Source organism: Panthera onca, chromosome F1 (genome assembly GCF_046562875.1).
Source record: "Panthera onca isolate mPanOnc1 chromosome F1, mPanOnc1 haplotype 2, whole genome shotgun sequence".
Classification (NCBI taxonomy): Eukaryota; Metazoa; Chordata; class Mammalia; order Carnivora; family Felidae; genus Panthera; species Panthera onca.
Window position 1 is genome coordinate 31428577 of NC_138355.1, and position 15626 is coordinate 31444202.

The following is a 15626-nucleotide window of genomic DNA, read 5'->3' on the forward strand; positions in this document are numbered from 1 at the left end:
AGCGCACAGGGTGTCCAGACGGGGCTGTGCCTGGAGGAAGCACCTGCCCCATCATGTCCCTACACCTTCCTCGGGTACCTCATGTCACTGCTACTTTGCCAGAAAGAAGATAAATGTCTCCATCCACAAAGGAGCCACAGTTGCCTTTCTCCTGCTCGCTTCTTGGCAACAACTTTACTTCGCCCCCAGGTGGATTTTCCTGGCACTGGCTAGGGAAATTCCTGGAGCTGGGTATGCAGACTTGATGCTTCTCTTCTGTGTCTTACTGACAAGAACTCAAGGGCTGTAGTGTGTAGAGGGTGGGTGACAGCACAACAGGACATAGTGTAAAATTTAAGGGGACCTCTCTGGGTTCCGGCGTAACTGCTACAGTGACCAACTGTGGTGGCTTCGAGCAACTTCTCTCATCTACGTTTTATCAACAGAAAAAGTGTCTTGCAGACGAAAAATTGTTTTTAGAGATTTGAAATTGTTTTGTGCCACTCTAGAGGTCAATACAAATCTAGGATTTGGGTGTTTACTAAGGGACATTTGCTGACTGCTGGACTTTAGCTGTAATATATATACTTAGATGCCCCATCTGTTTATGACATGCCCAGGCTCACTAACTAGGGCACTCAACTATTGTCCACAATTGCTGTGGAGTCATTTAAAGTAAAATACTGTCGTGTCTTTCCACTCTCAAAATGCTTCAGTGTAACTCAGTTCAAACTATAAAATAATATTGAAGTGACATTCTTACGGCCAGGGGGCAGATATTAAAAGGTGATTCATTAAAGGGTCACTGAACTGACACGTTCAGTTATGCACAACTGGGTAATATCGCAGGAATTCTCTTTGTCAAATAAGGGTGCCCAGAAAGATGTCTTTGTAATACAGGGCTGGCTGGAGCCCAAAGAGTCCATGTATTTCTAAGAGTAAATTTCTTTCCTAATTTAACTGAACAGGAAAAAAAAAATGCAACAACAAAAAACAAACTAAGCCTTAGAGAAAGCTCCTGAAATGCAAGATTGGTAACGTGAAAGGGATTTACACAGCTGTGTCACAGTCACGAGAGCTCCATTAAAACGGACTGCTCACATTTTAGGGTCACTTCCTTCAGTTTAAAAATCTGTAGGCTGTGGAAAGCCATGTGTAAACAACCATACTGTTCATACTTGGATATTATATAACTGAGCTCTTTTCCTTCATTCTTAGTAATTCTTTTATACTCATGTGACTTTAACCCATTGATAAAGCCATTTCTAGACTTACAGCCTCTGGGAAGGAAAGAAGAACAAAGAAGTCAATCACTGACTTCTGGGTGGCAAAAGCCAAAGTCCTTATATAAACATAAAGTTGGAAAACTCGTGACGTATGAAATGCAAGGTTTGTTCTGTTTTGTTTTGTTTTTCTGTTTCAGAGAACAGAAAGATTATTGGGGCTGGAACAAGAGAAAAAATCAAAGAGAGGACGAGATTAAATAGTCCTAAGTCCTTGGGAAGGGCCTGGCACATCCCCTTGATCTTACTTCCGCCAAGTCAGGCCGTGGGGGATGCACATCCGCAGACAGGTTTGGGGACACAAGAAGAGCCTGAGACCTGAAACCTGCTCTGGCAGACCTCAGTCAGGTTGTAGGTGTTTTTAAAGTGCACTACACCCTACTCACCATGGTAGCATTTGAGTGGCAATGGCCGCAAAAGGCGTCAGCCTGAAAGGGACTGAGACAACATCTGATTCCCTGCCGCCCCAGAGTGGTGCAAGGGAGCAGACACATTTTTCACGTCTCCTAAGAGGGGTTCAAAAATCGCCAAACACACTTGGCAAGGCCTGATGTTTAGGACAAGGAAGACACAGCCTGTGAGGACCCAGTAACCACTTGTGGCACAGCAAATGCTACCAACGCAGATGTCAAAATATCCATGTCAAGTACTTGGATCTCTGAAAGCACCCGAGCCTAGAAGCAAACCTGGGATTGGGAAAGATCCTGAGTGGACGGAAGAGACTCTGAGGAAGAAGCCCCAAGTTCACCCAGGATGAAATTTCTACCAAGTAAAATGGAGAACTTGAAACAAAAGTGAAATTCCCTTTGTAGGAAAATTAAATGATATTTCTTAAACATTCAGGTTGAGAATAGGCTGAGAATCATACTCACTTCGTATAACTCTCTGGAGCATAAGTGTTTCACTGTCCAAACACAGATGGCAGTTACTGCAAAGTTACAAAATATGTTCTTGATAGCCAATATCTAGCTATCATCTACCAATGAAAATATACATTCTGTGATTTTAAAAATAAATTTGGGTCACTTAAAACTAACAAAATGATTCAGGCTCGTCATCACTATTGAAGTGTGTTTGTTTATACTAGAAAGTTAGAGTTAGGCGGGCCAGAAGAATTCTAAAAGGAAATTAAAAGGTATACTCTATGAATGACAGTTTAATTGGAGATTCTTTTTTTTTTTTTTTTTCTAAGTAAGCCCTATGCCCAATGTGGGTCTCGAACAATCTCAAGATCACACTCTACCAACTGAGCTAGCCAGGCACCTATAATTGGAGATTCATTAATTCCAATAGTTTGTTTGAGTGTATGTAGTGGGATCAAACAATAAAGCATAAAGCCCCCTTTTTTTTTTTTTTTAGAATTCACACATCCAAATGAGTTCCAGACTGAAATAATCACATTGGAAAATCATTGCGATCTAAAGGTATTAATGCTGAAGATAGTTTTGGAATCGCTCTTTTGAAGTTGGCTTCTGAGATGATATATGAGCCCCCACAAGAAAATAAGTGTTGTCACTAGGTTTTCACCAATTTACAAGCCACCTAAGAAAAGCAGCCTGAGAATCCTTGTAAGTCACACTTTATCTCTGATTATTAATAATTTTTCTAAGTTTGATACACTTATTCAATAAATCGGGTCTCAAGCGTTATTAACATTTCTTAGCAGAAAACCGTCCTTAGAGAATGCCCCCACTGAACATATCCCAAACATCACACTTCCAAAGGGCATCTAATAAATGATGGAAATGATAGAAATGATGGAAATGGTAGAAAATGATAGAAAATGCACACTCATTCAACAAGGGAGAAAAAGACAGTTAATACCATGAAATTTAACCAATAGATCTACAATAACTCATGTTGAATAAAATTCTCCTGGATTTTTTCTTAATAAAGTATGGTAAGAAATTGTGGTCTCTTTTTTAAAACAAAGCAATAATGTCGTATCAAAGAAGAAAAGCATAAAAGAGGCAAACCAGCTGCTGTGTTCTCCATGCAGAATATTCAAGCGTACTGAGAAACAGAGACTACAAGAGACGACCTGCAACGTCTCTAAGAGAAATTTCTTTGACAATCTTCCCTCCCTGTTCCTCAAAAGGATGGTAGGACTGTTTGTGGCATGTCTAAATGCTGCCTATTGTCAACTTCTAATCCCAACCATATAGGCAAATTGAAATGTTCCAAAAGACAATTGGAAATATAATTTTATGACCCGAGCAGAGTGAGTTTTTAGTATTTGACAAATATGAATTCATCAGCACTGACCAATCAGGACAGATGCACCAACATATGAGCACTAGCCATTAACAACTGGGCATCTCAACTCAGTATCAGCCCTGCACGTGGGTGTTTCTCAAGGGGAGAAATAGCTCCTTTTTTACATAGAAATGGGGCTTTTTTTTTTTTTTTTTTTTTTTGGTTTCTATAAGAGCACAGTAAGAAACACAGTCTTGCAACCCATCTTTTGGACAGTCTATACTTTGTTTAAAAAAAAAAGTAAAAACAAACTGAAAGTAAGCAATTTTAATGTTTATTTATTTTTGAGACAGATAGCATGAGCAGGAGAGCAGGGGCCCCTAACTCTCCCTCTCTCTCTGATTTTGTTCTGACCTCCTCCAATTCACGGGCCCTGTAGCAGTCAAAGTGATCTTTTAAAACTGCAACTGAGCTGACAGCACAGATCCTGGAGCCTGCTTTGGATTCTCTCTCTCTCTCTCTCTCTCTCTCTGTCCCTTCCCGGCTCACACTCTGTCTCTACCTCAAAAATAAATAAACATTTAAAAAATTAAAAAAGAAAGCTGCAACTTTGATCATGTCCCTCCCCTGCATAAAACTTTTCAAGAACTTTCTACCTCGTTTCTAATGCAAGATCAAGCCCTCAGCATGACTATATGTTCCTGAGTGATCGGCCCTGAATATTTTTCCAACCTCATTTTGAACCTCTCTCCCTTTCACTCATGGGCTTCCAGCCACACAGGACTGAGTTCTTCTCATCCTCTGGCTGGGTGCATACATGTTTCTACCTTCACCAGTTATTTCCTACTTAGCCCTCAATTTCAGCTTACCTGCCACTTTTAAATAGGCCTTCCCTGAATCTCCAGTTAATTGTTTCTTCCCATTATGATCTCCTGGATTTAAACATTTGATGGATTTCAGTTCATTGCAATTAGTATCCTGCTCAAATCATCCCATTTTTTTTAGCTAATAGTAGCCTTTTAAGATTGGTTCTATATCATGAACCAAAGACATAGCCCTATTAGTCCTGAGAGCTTCTTCACTGTATAAAATGTTTCACGTTTATCTTTTACATTTCTTTTTTTTTTTAATTTTTATTTAAAAAAATAAAGAGAGAGAGACAGAGTGTGAGTGGAGGCAGGAGCAGACAGAGAGAGGAAGACACAGAATCCAAAGCAGGCTCCAGACTCTGAGCTGTCAGCACAGAGCCCGACGCGGGGCTCAAACTCACAGACCGTGTGATCATGACCTGAGCTGAAGTCAGATGCTTAACCTACTGAGCCACCCAGGCACCCCTTGTTTTTATTTTTAAAGGTATAAACGCATTGACTGTTCTCTTAAAAGTCCTTCTTTTGGCTCCAAATACCATTTTCCCCTAGATCACCACCTATGGTGTGGCTCATTCTCACCTTCCTTTTTGTCTCTTCTTTCTCCATCTACCCCTTACAAATTGATCCTGCCAGTAATAAATGCTCAGCCCCTTCTCAACACATTACCTTACCACAACTTTCTCAGCTTTATCTATGGATTTAGCTAACAATTCTGAATTTTTATCTTCAACTCAAGAGTCGTATGTCCAATGACCTAATAGACATCTTTCACCTCCTTTGTTGAGTTCTACCATGTACAGTATTGTTCTAGGTACAGCAGTGAGTTAAAGGGGAAAAAATTATGCACCCAGGGAGCATTCAGGTTAGTTATGAAGGTTATATTCTAATGAGAAGTTTACATTATGATATTATTGAGACACTCTACATGAGTGTGTATTACATTGTTTTATTATTTTCCCCACAACTATACAACAATGTGTGCACACAATAATTTCTTTCACCACATCTGTGATAATGGACATTTACATTACCATGTTTTGCTATAAAGAAACATTGCAGTAAATACCCTTAGACATATGACATTATCCATCTACCCATGTGTAGAATGAACTAGGAGCAGAATTGCTAGGTCTGGGATTATGTACATCAGTAATATTCATAAACATTAAAAAGTGTTTTCCATAAAGGTTATATCAATTTTGACAGTCACCAGTAATTTATAAAAGCATCTGTTTTCTTACACCTTTGATAACATACATATCAAAATATTTCCCATATGATTTCCCAAATGTTTTCCCTTTCTCTTTGTGCATGTGAAATTGAGCTTCATTTTATATTTAATAGTGGTTTGTGTTGGGGCACATGGGTGGCTCAGTTGGTTAAGTGTCCGAACCTTGGTTTCGGCTCAGGTCACGATCTCACAAGTTTGTGAGTTCAAGCTCCACATCGGGCTCTGTTCGGACAACCCGGAGCGTGGAGCCTGCTTCTTTTTTTAAAAAAAAAATTTTTTTTTAATGTTTATTTATTTTTGAGACAGAGAGAGACAGAGCATGAACAGGGGAGGGGCAGAGAAAGAGGGAGACACAGAATCCGAAACAGGCTCCAGGCTCTGAGCAGTCAGCACAGAGCCCGACGCGGGGCTTGAACTCACGGACTGCGAGATCATGACCTGAGCTGAAGTCAGACACTTAACCGACTGAGCCACCCAGGCGCCCCAGAGCCTGCTTCTTAATCTGTCTCTCTGTCTCTTTGCACCAATTGTGCTCTGTCTCTCTTTCTCTATCACTCACAAAAATAAACATTAAAAAAAAAAGAGTCACTTGTATTTACTTTATACTTTCTTTCCTGTGTGTGTGTTAGGCTTTTCTCTACTTGGTTGTTAGGCATATTCATGTTGGTTTGTAGGCCTTCTCTACAAATATCTTCATACACATATACAATCTCTTTGTCCATGATATAACATATATCTATATACTAGCAATGAAAATTAGAAACAAATTTTTTGAAGTATCATTTACAATAGCTCCAAAAAACGAAATGCCCAAGTATGAATCTAACAAAATTGTGCACAGTCTATATGACACAAACTATAATATGGAGGATAGAAACGAAGCCAAGCTAAATAGATTATATGGCTCAAATAGTAGGAAGATACCAACTTTACCCAAATTTATCTGTAGGTTTAACACTTAGCCCAATTGAAATCCCAGCAGGGTTTTTGTAGATATTGCCAAGCTGATTATTTATTTATTCGTTTGTTTGTTTACTTATTTACTTATGATTTTATTTTATTCTTGAGCGACAGATCATATGTGGACAGGGGAGGGTCAAAGGGAGAGGGAGAGAATCTTAAGCAGGCTCCACACCCAGCTCAGGGCCCAACATGGAGCCCAACGCCAGGTTTGATCCCACAACTGTGAGATCGTGACCTGAGCCGAAATCAAGAGTTGGATGCTTAACTCTGATGCTTAACACCTGGGCGCTCCAAGCTGATTTTAAGTTGTATATTGAAAAGCAAAGTCTGTAGAAAAACCCTGAGAAAGGACAGATTTAGAGGAACTCACACTACATGATTTCGTAATGTACTGTGAAGTATGGTATTAGTGAAAGTATGCATACATAAACTAATGGGACAAAATAGAGAGTCCAGAAATAAGCTTACAAAAATATAGTGTACTGACTTTAAAAAAAAAAAAAATGTTGGGGCGCCTGGGTGGCTCAGTCGGTTAAGCGGCCGACTTCGGCTCAGGTCATGATCTCGCGGTCCGTGAGTTCGAGCCCCGCATCGGGCTCTGTGCTGACAGCTCAGAGCCTGGAGCCTGTTTCAGATTCTGTGTCTCCCTCTCTCTGACCCTCCCCTGTTCATGCTCTGTCTCTCCCTGTCTCAAAAATAAATAAAACGTTAAAAAAAATTTTTTTTTAAATAAAAAAAATATTTATTTACTTTTGAGAGAAAGGGGGGGGCTTGAGCAGGGGAGGGGCACAGAGAGGGAGACCCAGAATCTAAAGCAGCCTCCAGGCTCTGAGCTGTCAGCACAGAGCCTGACAAGGGGCTCGAACTCAAACTCACAGACTGCAAGATAATGACCTAAGCCTAAGTCAGATGCTTAACCGACTGAACCACCCAGGCGCCCCTGAGCAGTTTTTAAAATCTACTTTATTATTATTATTTTTTAAGTTTATTTCTTTATTTTGAGAGAGAGAGAGTGAGTGAGTGCACATGAGTGTAGGACGGGCAGAGAGGGAGAGAGAGAATCCCAAGCAGTTTCCCTGCTGTCAGCACAGAGCCTGACGCAGGGCTCAACCTCACAAACCATGAGATCATGACCTGAGCTGAAATCAAGAGTCAGACGCATGGCCACTGAGCCAACCAGGTGCTCCTACTGAACTAACTTTTAACACACAAGTACAAATACAATTCTATGAATAAAAGATAGTCTTTTCCATGAATAGCGCTGAAACAATTGGACATTTGCATGCAAAATACACATACATGCCTCCATCCACACCTCTTACTTTATAAAAAATATTAACTGAAAGTGGACCCAGGGCCTAAATGTAAAACATAAAATTACCATCTTATGAAAAAAGAAAACACAAGAGAAAATATTCATGAATTACTTTAGAAAAAGAATCATTAGATACAACACTAAGGACTTGACCCATAAGATAAAAAAAAAAATGAATCAGTTGACCTTGTCATAACTAAAACTTTTTTCTCTATAAGAAATGGTTAAGAAAATGAAAGGCAGAGTGTGGAAAATATCTTCAAATCATAAATCGAACAAAGAATTTATACCCATATATTAAAAAGAAGTCTCAAACCCAAAAATAAGAAAACAAATGTCCAGTAAAAAATGGACAAAATATTTGAATGCTTGTCACCAAGCAGGACATTCAGATCACAAGCATATGAAAAGATGCTCAATGTCCTAAAACACAAGGAGATGCCATTAGACATTTATTAGAATGGCTAACAAATGAACACAAACAAACAAGCTGACAATACCAAGTGCTGACAAGGAGGCAGAGTAACTACGAATCTCATGTGTTGCTAGAAGGAATGCAAAATGGTAAAGTCACTCTGGAAAATAGTTTAGGAGTTTCTTCTAGTTAAATGTACATTTACCATATGCTCTGCAACCCCACAACTAGTTATTCATTTACCCTAGAGAAATGGAAACTTACATGCACACAAAACCTGTGTTTCAAACATATTACATGTAGAGCAACATTGCTCATAATCACCCAAAACTGGAAACCGCCTGAATGTTCTTCATGGTTGAATAAATCAACAAACTGCTACAATAAAATACTGCTCAGCAATAAAGAGAAAAAAAAATATTGCTAAACACTACAACACAGATGCATCACAAATGTATTCTGCTAAGTGAAAGACACCAGACTCAAAAGGTTGCAAGCTATATAATTTCACTTATATCACATTCTGGAAAAGGCAAAACTATAGAGACAACAAATAAGTGGTCCCAGGACCTAGACGTGGAGGGAGTATAAGAGAATATTTTGGGGGTGAAAGAGCTGTTCTTTATCTTGATTCTGGTGGTGGTTACATGACTATACATTTGTCAAAACTCACAGAACTATACACACAAAAATTAGTGAATTTTACTTTACATGGATTTTTAAATAATTTCAAAAATATATACAACCCGCAAATCTGTGTTCAGAGAGCAGGGTGTCTCATCCTGAAGGAGTGAGAATCCTTTCTCAAAAATAAAACAAATCTTAAAAACAGGAAGGGAAAGAAGCAAGAACTTTTTCAGGACTACACTACTCAGAACTCGAAATTGTCAAGGTGTGAAAAGAAACTGGTGGCTTTTGCACACGACCGTCTGTTTGATTCATCTTGACCTCTCACCTCAGGTTTCAGGGAGGAGAGACGCAATAAAAAAACTTCCATGCTGTTCTGCCATCTTGGCCCCTCCTCACCTCGGGTTTCCAAAGGAGGAAAACAGCACGATGGAAACAAAAACCTTTGGCATCATACCATGTAATGACCCGTAATCACATCTCTATTAGGTCTGCTGCACTTCATCTAACTTAGAGGACGTCTCTCTCACAGGAGGTAGGAATAATCAGGATAATAGTGTCTGAGCAACGCTCACCCAGAACAAGGGCTTCTCTAAGCTCCGTTCTATTCAGTTCAAATGCGTCAAAACTCTCTACTCTACAATTTCTTCTTTAAGCCTACATTTTCATGAAATAGCACCAACCAAAAGTACAGTGCAGAACTTGTGGCAATGTTAACCTTTTAAGTGAAAAGAAATTAGGAACCAGGCTGGAAGAGTATTGCAACAGATGAAGCTACGAATGTGAAAAAAAACCCAACATGTTGCATTTCAGAAACACCTAGTGGTTAACTTGTGTGAGATAGTCGGACCCTGCTGCTATATAGTTTTCTGTTTTCCTCTTGTACCTATAAATGGTGGTTCCTGTTGGCTAAAGTCTTCAGTTATACCCGGGAAGACATCTCTTACTAGGCTCAAATCAACAGATATAACTATGCCCAGAGTCTTGAAATCTATACCTATAAGATGTAGTTTACCAGCCTTTGAGGAACCATGGAGCAGAGTTTTACCTGACGTCACTTCGTTAATTGGTTTTACCAATTATAATGGTATATAATGATATATACCAATATCTTTAAATAATCAAATGTCTTAGGACTTCCCTAATGTTGCATCAATTCTTGATTGAGGCCTCAGAATTCTACATAATAAATCCAGACGATTCTACCCTGAAAAAGCGTTCATGCACATGACATCAAAAAACCCTCTAATTCTTAAGAGAATTTCCAATAATATATACAATACAATTGTCCAGATCCATATCATTTCAGCCAAGGAAGGTTGCCAAGAGCTCAGCTGTGGCCTTGACTCCTTTGTAAAATAGAAAGTTTAAATGGGTAAATATAAATATCTTCACTCTCTTGAAATACCTAACGTATATTAGTAGCGGGCAAGACAGAGAAATCTAGACATTCAGGCTTTTCTGCACACCTGACTGAGGTTGAACCTAGTTGCACTGTATCTGTTTTGTGTGTGTTCCTGGTTGGTTGGTGACTGCGGAAGGCACAATACAAGGTAAGTGTTAATTATTGCTCAAGTTTAAGGCTCCTATTACAGCATGAAAGAAGCAGGTGAGTCACATATTTCTGGATAAAAATCAGATTGTCATAAAACCATTAGACAAATTATGCTAGACTAAGAGTCTCATTTCTGCATCTTCAACATTCTCCATAGACTATTTTGCTTAATTCTGCTTTTTATTCATATTATACAGCAGATGAAGTAAATGTAGCATCCCTTTCTATTTCAAGGGTGAGAACAAATAAAATAATATATGTGGAAATGTCTTGAAAGGACAATGACACTATATAGATACAAGATAATATTTTCCTTGATAGCCACTGCTGATACTCTCCCAGATACATAGTAAGTTTCCATATAGTAAATCTGACAGCTAGATTGTTATTTCATATCTGTAATGTGTAAAACATTGCTTAAGCCAGTTTAAGCAGTAGTATAAGAATGATGGTCCTGGGAAGTGCTGTGCGCATGTAACAAATGAACACAATAAATTAAATTATCAAAATACACCGTCCACATAAAAATTTGGCTTTTGCAGGAACTATAGAAATGTGATAGAAAATATCTTGAAGATGAAAAAATTTTCAGTCCTTAAACTCTCAGAAAACCATTTCTGCTGAGAATGATTTTGCTGATTATAGTGGGTTTCCTAAGATGATTAGACACAGATGGAAGAGGAAATGAATAGTGATAGCCAATCCAGTGTTTCCACTGTATTAATCACTGAGACAGTAGAATGGTCAAGTTGATTTTTACCACCTCATACATCTAAAACATCTAAAAAAAATTAATAATTTTCAATTCATAGATTCTGATTGCCTTACTCATTCTTTCACCACACTAGTAGTAGCTCTGTTTAATAATTTTTCTTGGGGCGCCTGGGTGGCTCAGTCGGTTGAGCGTCCGACTTCAGCTCAGGTCACGATCTCACGGTCCGCGAGTTCGAGCCCGGCGTCGGGCTCTGGGCTGATGGCTCAGAGCCTGGAGCCTGCTTCCCATTCTGTGTCTCCCTCTCTCTCTGCCCCTCCCCCGTTCATGCTCTGTCTCTCTCTGTCTCAAAAATAAATAAACGTTAAAAAAAAATAATTTTTCTTATATTAGGACCCCATGAAGTGAAGAACAGATATTTCTATTGAGTTACATCTTTGGGTAGCATTTAGCACAACTGAGGAATTCAGATTATTTTCAACAGCTAGAATTACTAGAACTACATAGTCAGAAAGGTCCCCAAAGTTCATACAGCTTAGCCATTTTTTTGTACGCTTGCTATAGGCCAAGCCATGAGCACAGAGTATCTCATTTAATCTTTATAGTAGTAATTCTAAGAGGGAAGAATTAACTCCATATTATATATAAGGAATCAGAAACTTAGAGTTTAAGTAAATTTCTCAAGGTCACACAGTTTATAAGTAGTGGATCTGGAACTCTAATAAACATTTGTCTTACTCAAAATACTTGCATCCCCCCTCCATTTTGAATCTCCTTGTCTATATCATATCACCAGTAACAGGGAGGTCATTTCTCTTGATACAGCAAATCTTGAACAGTTCTGGCTGTAAATCTTTCTGATGTCAAATAACTAACTAGAAAAAAATTAATGTGCCATAAAAATTCAAGTTATCATTTGTCATCCGTAACTGTATTCTGAGCTTGCTGGAGGGTGGAGGGGCTCTAAACCTACATTTTCCTTTTGAAGGTAATCCTCAAAATCTTAATCATTCTACCATACATTATGGACTTGGCTTTCGTTAAATAACCAGACCCCTTAGGACTTCTCTAATGTTGCATCATTTCTTGATTGAGGTCCCAGAATTCTACTTGATCAATCCAGATGATTTTACCCTGAAAAAAGTGTAAGAGAACTTCCAAATGATTCCTGTAGGATATCTTATTCTAATTAGAATTATATTCTGATAGATCTGCATGTACAAATTACATGTAAGATACACCTTTAAGTAGGAGACAGAACTGAACTGTTAATGGGATAATTTAAGCTTATCCAAATGTTACATATGATTATCCCAAGAATTTACCTTGATGATAATTCTTGCTAAGTTACAGTTCCTGTCAGTTCCTACCCAAATGATCCCACCACCACTTCTAATAAGATGTGGTAAAATCACCCGTACAGCATTCCTGTTACATGTACTAGCAGAAGGACATGTGTTCAGTTTCACAAGTATCTATGGCAGGTGACCTAGAACAGAATTTGAGTACCAGAACAGCGTTTTCTGGCCTCACAGGAGATAGAGATAGCACCTCTAATAAATCTGCCTTACCTCTCCGGCTCTCTCCCACTCAGTGCCTTTCTCTGTATTTTTGCTTCTCTCCTGTCACTCTAGGAACACTCGGTTTGACTCCAAGAGTCTCTTCATCCACTTGCTTCTCAGTTTATTTTCATGATCCTTACACCTAAAAAAATGATCTCCCCCATTTGGGGGCTTGGCCAGTGGTTTAGCTTACCCACCAATCTTCAGCAGAGGGGGCTCCAAAATAGCTAATTACAAGTTCCCATGCTACAAAGTAACACCTGGAAATTACGTACTGATTGGAAATTAGCTGATATTTTGTATAGTGAGTTGCTCCAAAAACTTTCTATGTCTTCAAATAAACAATGAGTTGAACAAACTCACTGTATTCAAAAGAGAAACAACCAAGAATAGCAATCAATTAGAAATTTGATTTTTAAAGAAATTCCTTAGTGAAAATGGTAATGCAATGTAACCTCATTATTATGCAGTTCCTTGTTAAACAGAATTCAATCATATTCGTGGATAAGTTAACAAATTGGAATCCTGATATGAAATGATTACTATACAATCAAACATTTGTCCTATTACCCAACACCAGCATATATTGCACGTTCAAAAACTGTTAAGTATGTGCTCTGCCGGGCACTGAAGAACGACTTAGCTGTATTTATGTTTACACAGGGTTAGGGTGTCGATGAACTTGATTCACATTTCCAAGACCACAACACTGTTCCCATGGAGTGAGAAATCTTATATAGAGACATCTAAACGATATTCACACAAAACTTCGAACTGAATAAATATGGAAATGTAAGAAGAAAAAAGTGTCTTAGTTCCCAAGTTTGAGTGTAAACTATCATAGTTTTTCTTCCCCATTTCCCTAGTAAACCTCTTCCCTAGTAAACAAATAAGATTCACTGAGAAAATAACTAATATTCCAAGTAAATTGTATATAACATGGGTCAATCTATATCTGGAAATATTGATTACAGGATTAGCCACAACATGAAACCTAAGCAAAGACAGTTTAAATGACCAGAGTCCAAATGTAATGGAATGTGTAGGTACTTATGTTCATCAACTTTGCATTGCCAGAGTTAATACATCACACAATAAAAGCCTGATATAACATGCCTATTATGTAAAACATGTCCACATGAGCATGCAGTTTATTTCAGTGTTGCAAGGTCATGGAAAAAATTCCAGTAACTAACCCTCTGTTGGAACCACCCAATGAGTTTAATTATAGACTTGTCTATGAAGACTCCCTACATCAAACACTTGCTTGGAAATCTACTCCACATACTCTAGAAAATTTAAAAACAAACGAGATACTTGATTATTGTTGAGATACTCACAGTAGAAGTTCCTTTTTGCTTGCGGGTTCATCATTTGGGGATGTTCTCATCAGGAGTCATCATGCTTTTGATCTTTAATGCCGTTCTTCCACCAAGGTTTCTCATCCGTAATTTCCAAAACAGAGTCACTTGTACTAACAAGCCATCGTCCCATACTGTTTCCTTTCTTGTGTGAATGTTACCCTGTAGATCAATTTCCTGTCCAAAAACACTCCAAAATGAACAAACGCTGCAAGTGAAACGTGCTACTCAAATACTCTGTTTTCGCAGTTTGGTTCAGGAAGAAACTCCCTGATTGAAATGAGGAACTATATCCCAGTTGTTCCAGGGAGCTTAGAAGACAGACGTTTCTGCCCTATGAAGGAGCATATTAAAATTGCCAGCGTCGTGTATTCTCACTAGTCTGTGGCTTGAGGACTATTGCACACGAAGCATCCATGTACTATGTGCAGCCTACAGACCCTCCCAATTGCCACGGTAACAATATCCCAACTATATTTTAAAATCAGGCTTAGTATGCTTTGAAGTACATAATGTTTTCCATTCCTGAAAGGACAAAGAGATCTACATTGTCAAAGTTTATTTTTAAGCTCATGTGCTTGCTAAGTGCAGTGGCAAACAGGCTTTCCGTGCCTGTGGTACCATTGCTGGAACTTATTAATGCAAACAGATGAATCGTTGGCTTGCTTCCACATAGGCTTTTCTTTCTTCCTTTCTTTTTAACCTTATCTAAATTGCATTGATTATAATTTTTTAAAATTGAGAATGCTATCAGTTTTCTGAGCTTGCTGGCTTTAATTTTATCAGTTACAGAAGCAATGTGAGAAAGGCAATTAAGAGGAAGTTTTCAAATAGCTTTTGCTGAGATAAGAAAGTTAGTAATTGGAGGTAGATTCTGCTTCTGGAAGAAGTTTGAGGGACATTTGGAGACAGCAAAAATGACAAGAGCTTTTTTTTTTTTTAAAATAAAGGAGCCAAAGATAAATAATGAAAGGGTAAGAGAGAGAAGAGGGGAGGTAAGGAGAGGGAGAGAGAGAGAGAGAGAGAGAGAGAGAGAGAGAGAGATGCCTTAACTATAAGCAACAATTCTTCATGTATTTTCTTATTGTTGGGAAAGCAAATTGCTCTGGTTTGTATAACCCCCTACCAGTCTGCTCAACCCACCAAAATTAGCCCACATGTCATCTAATACCAGACTAAGACTTGTGGAAACACATTATTGCTCTATTAAAGCCATAACAAAATACAGCTGAGCAGTGAACATTAGGTGGTAGGGTGACCCTGAGGTAATGCAATCCGTATCATGGAATTTCTAGCCCAAATTTTCAACATCTGGTTTTGATATGATAACAAATGTGATAATGTACATTAAATACCAGTATTCGAGTAACATAATCCTTGCATCTAAAACAATGAATGATTTTCAAATCGTTTGAGAGAGAGATATTAGATAGGCAGACACTTAGATTTGTGCATAGCCCCCAGATGCCCCTCCTGGGCACAAACACACACACACATGCATGAATAGCATGTACACTTTCAGTTGACTTTCCAGAAATAAAAGTGGGTTTCTGCCCCT

At 38.5% G+C, this 15626-nt stretch overlaps 1 protein-coding gene across 1 annotated transcript in view; it reads right to left on the reverse strand.

The window, feature by feature from the left end:
• KCNK2 (potassium two pore domain channel subfamily K member 2) overlaps nucleotides 1-14920 on the reverse strand; it is a 194184-nt gene extending 179264 nt beyond the window's left edge. Inside the window, exon 1 of the mRNA XM_060643824.3 lies at nucleotides 14048-14920. Within this exon, the coding sequence (XP_060499807.1) occupies nucleotides 14048-14081 (34 nt within the window). The 5' untranslated portion in view covers nucleotides 14082-14920. The remainder of the gene's footprint in view (nucleotides 1-14047) is intronic.
• Between the last annotated feature and the right edge of the window lie 706 nt (nucleotides 14921-15626).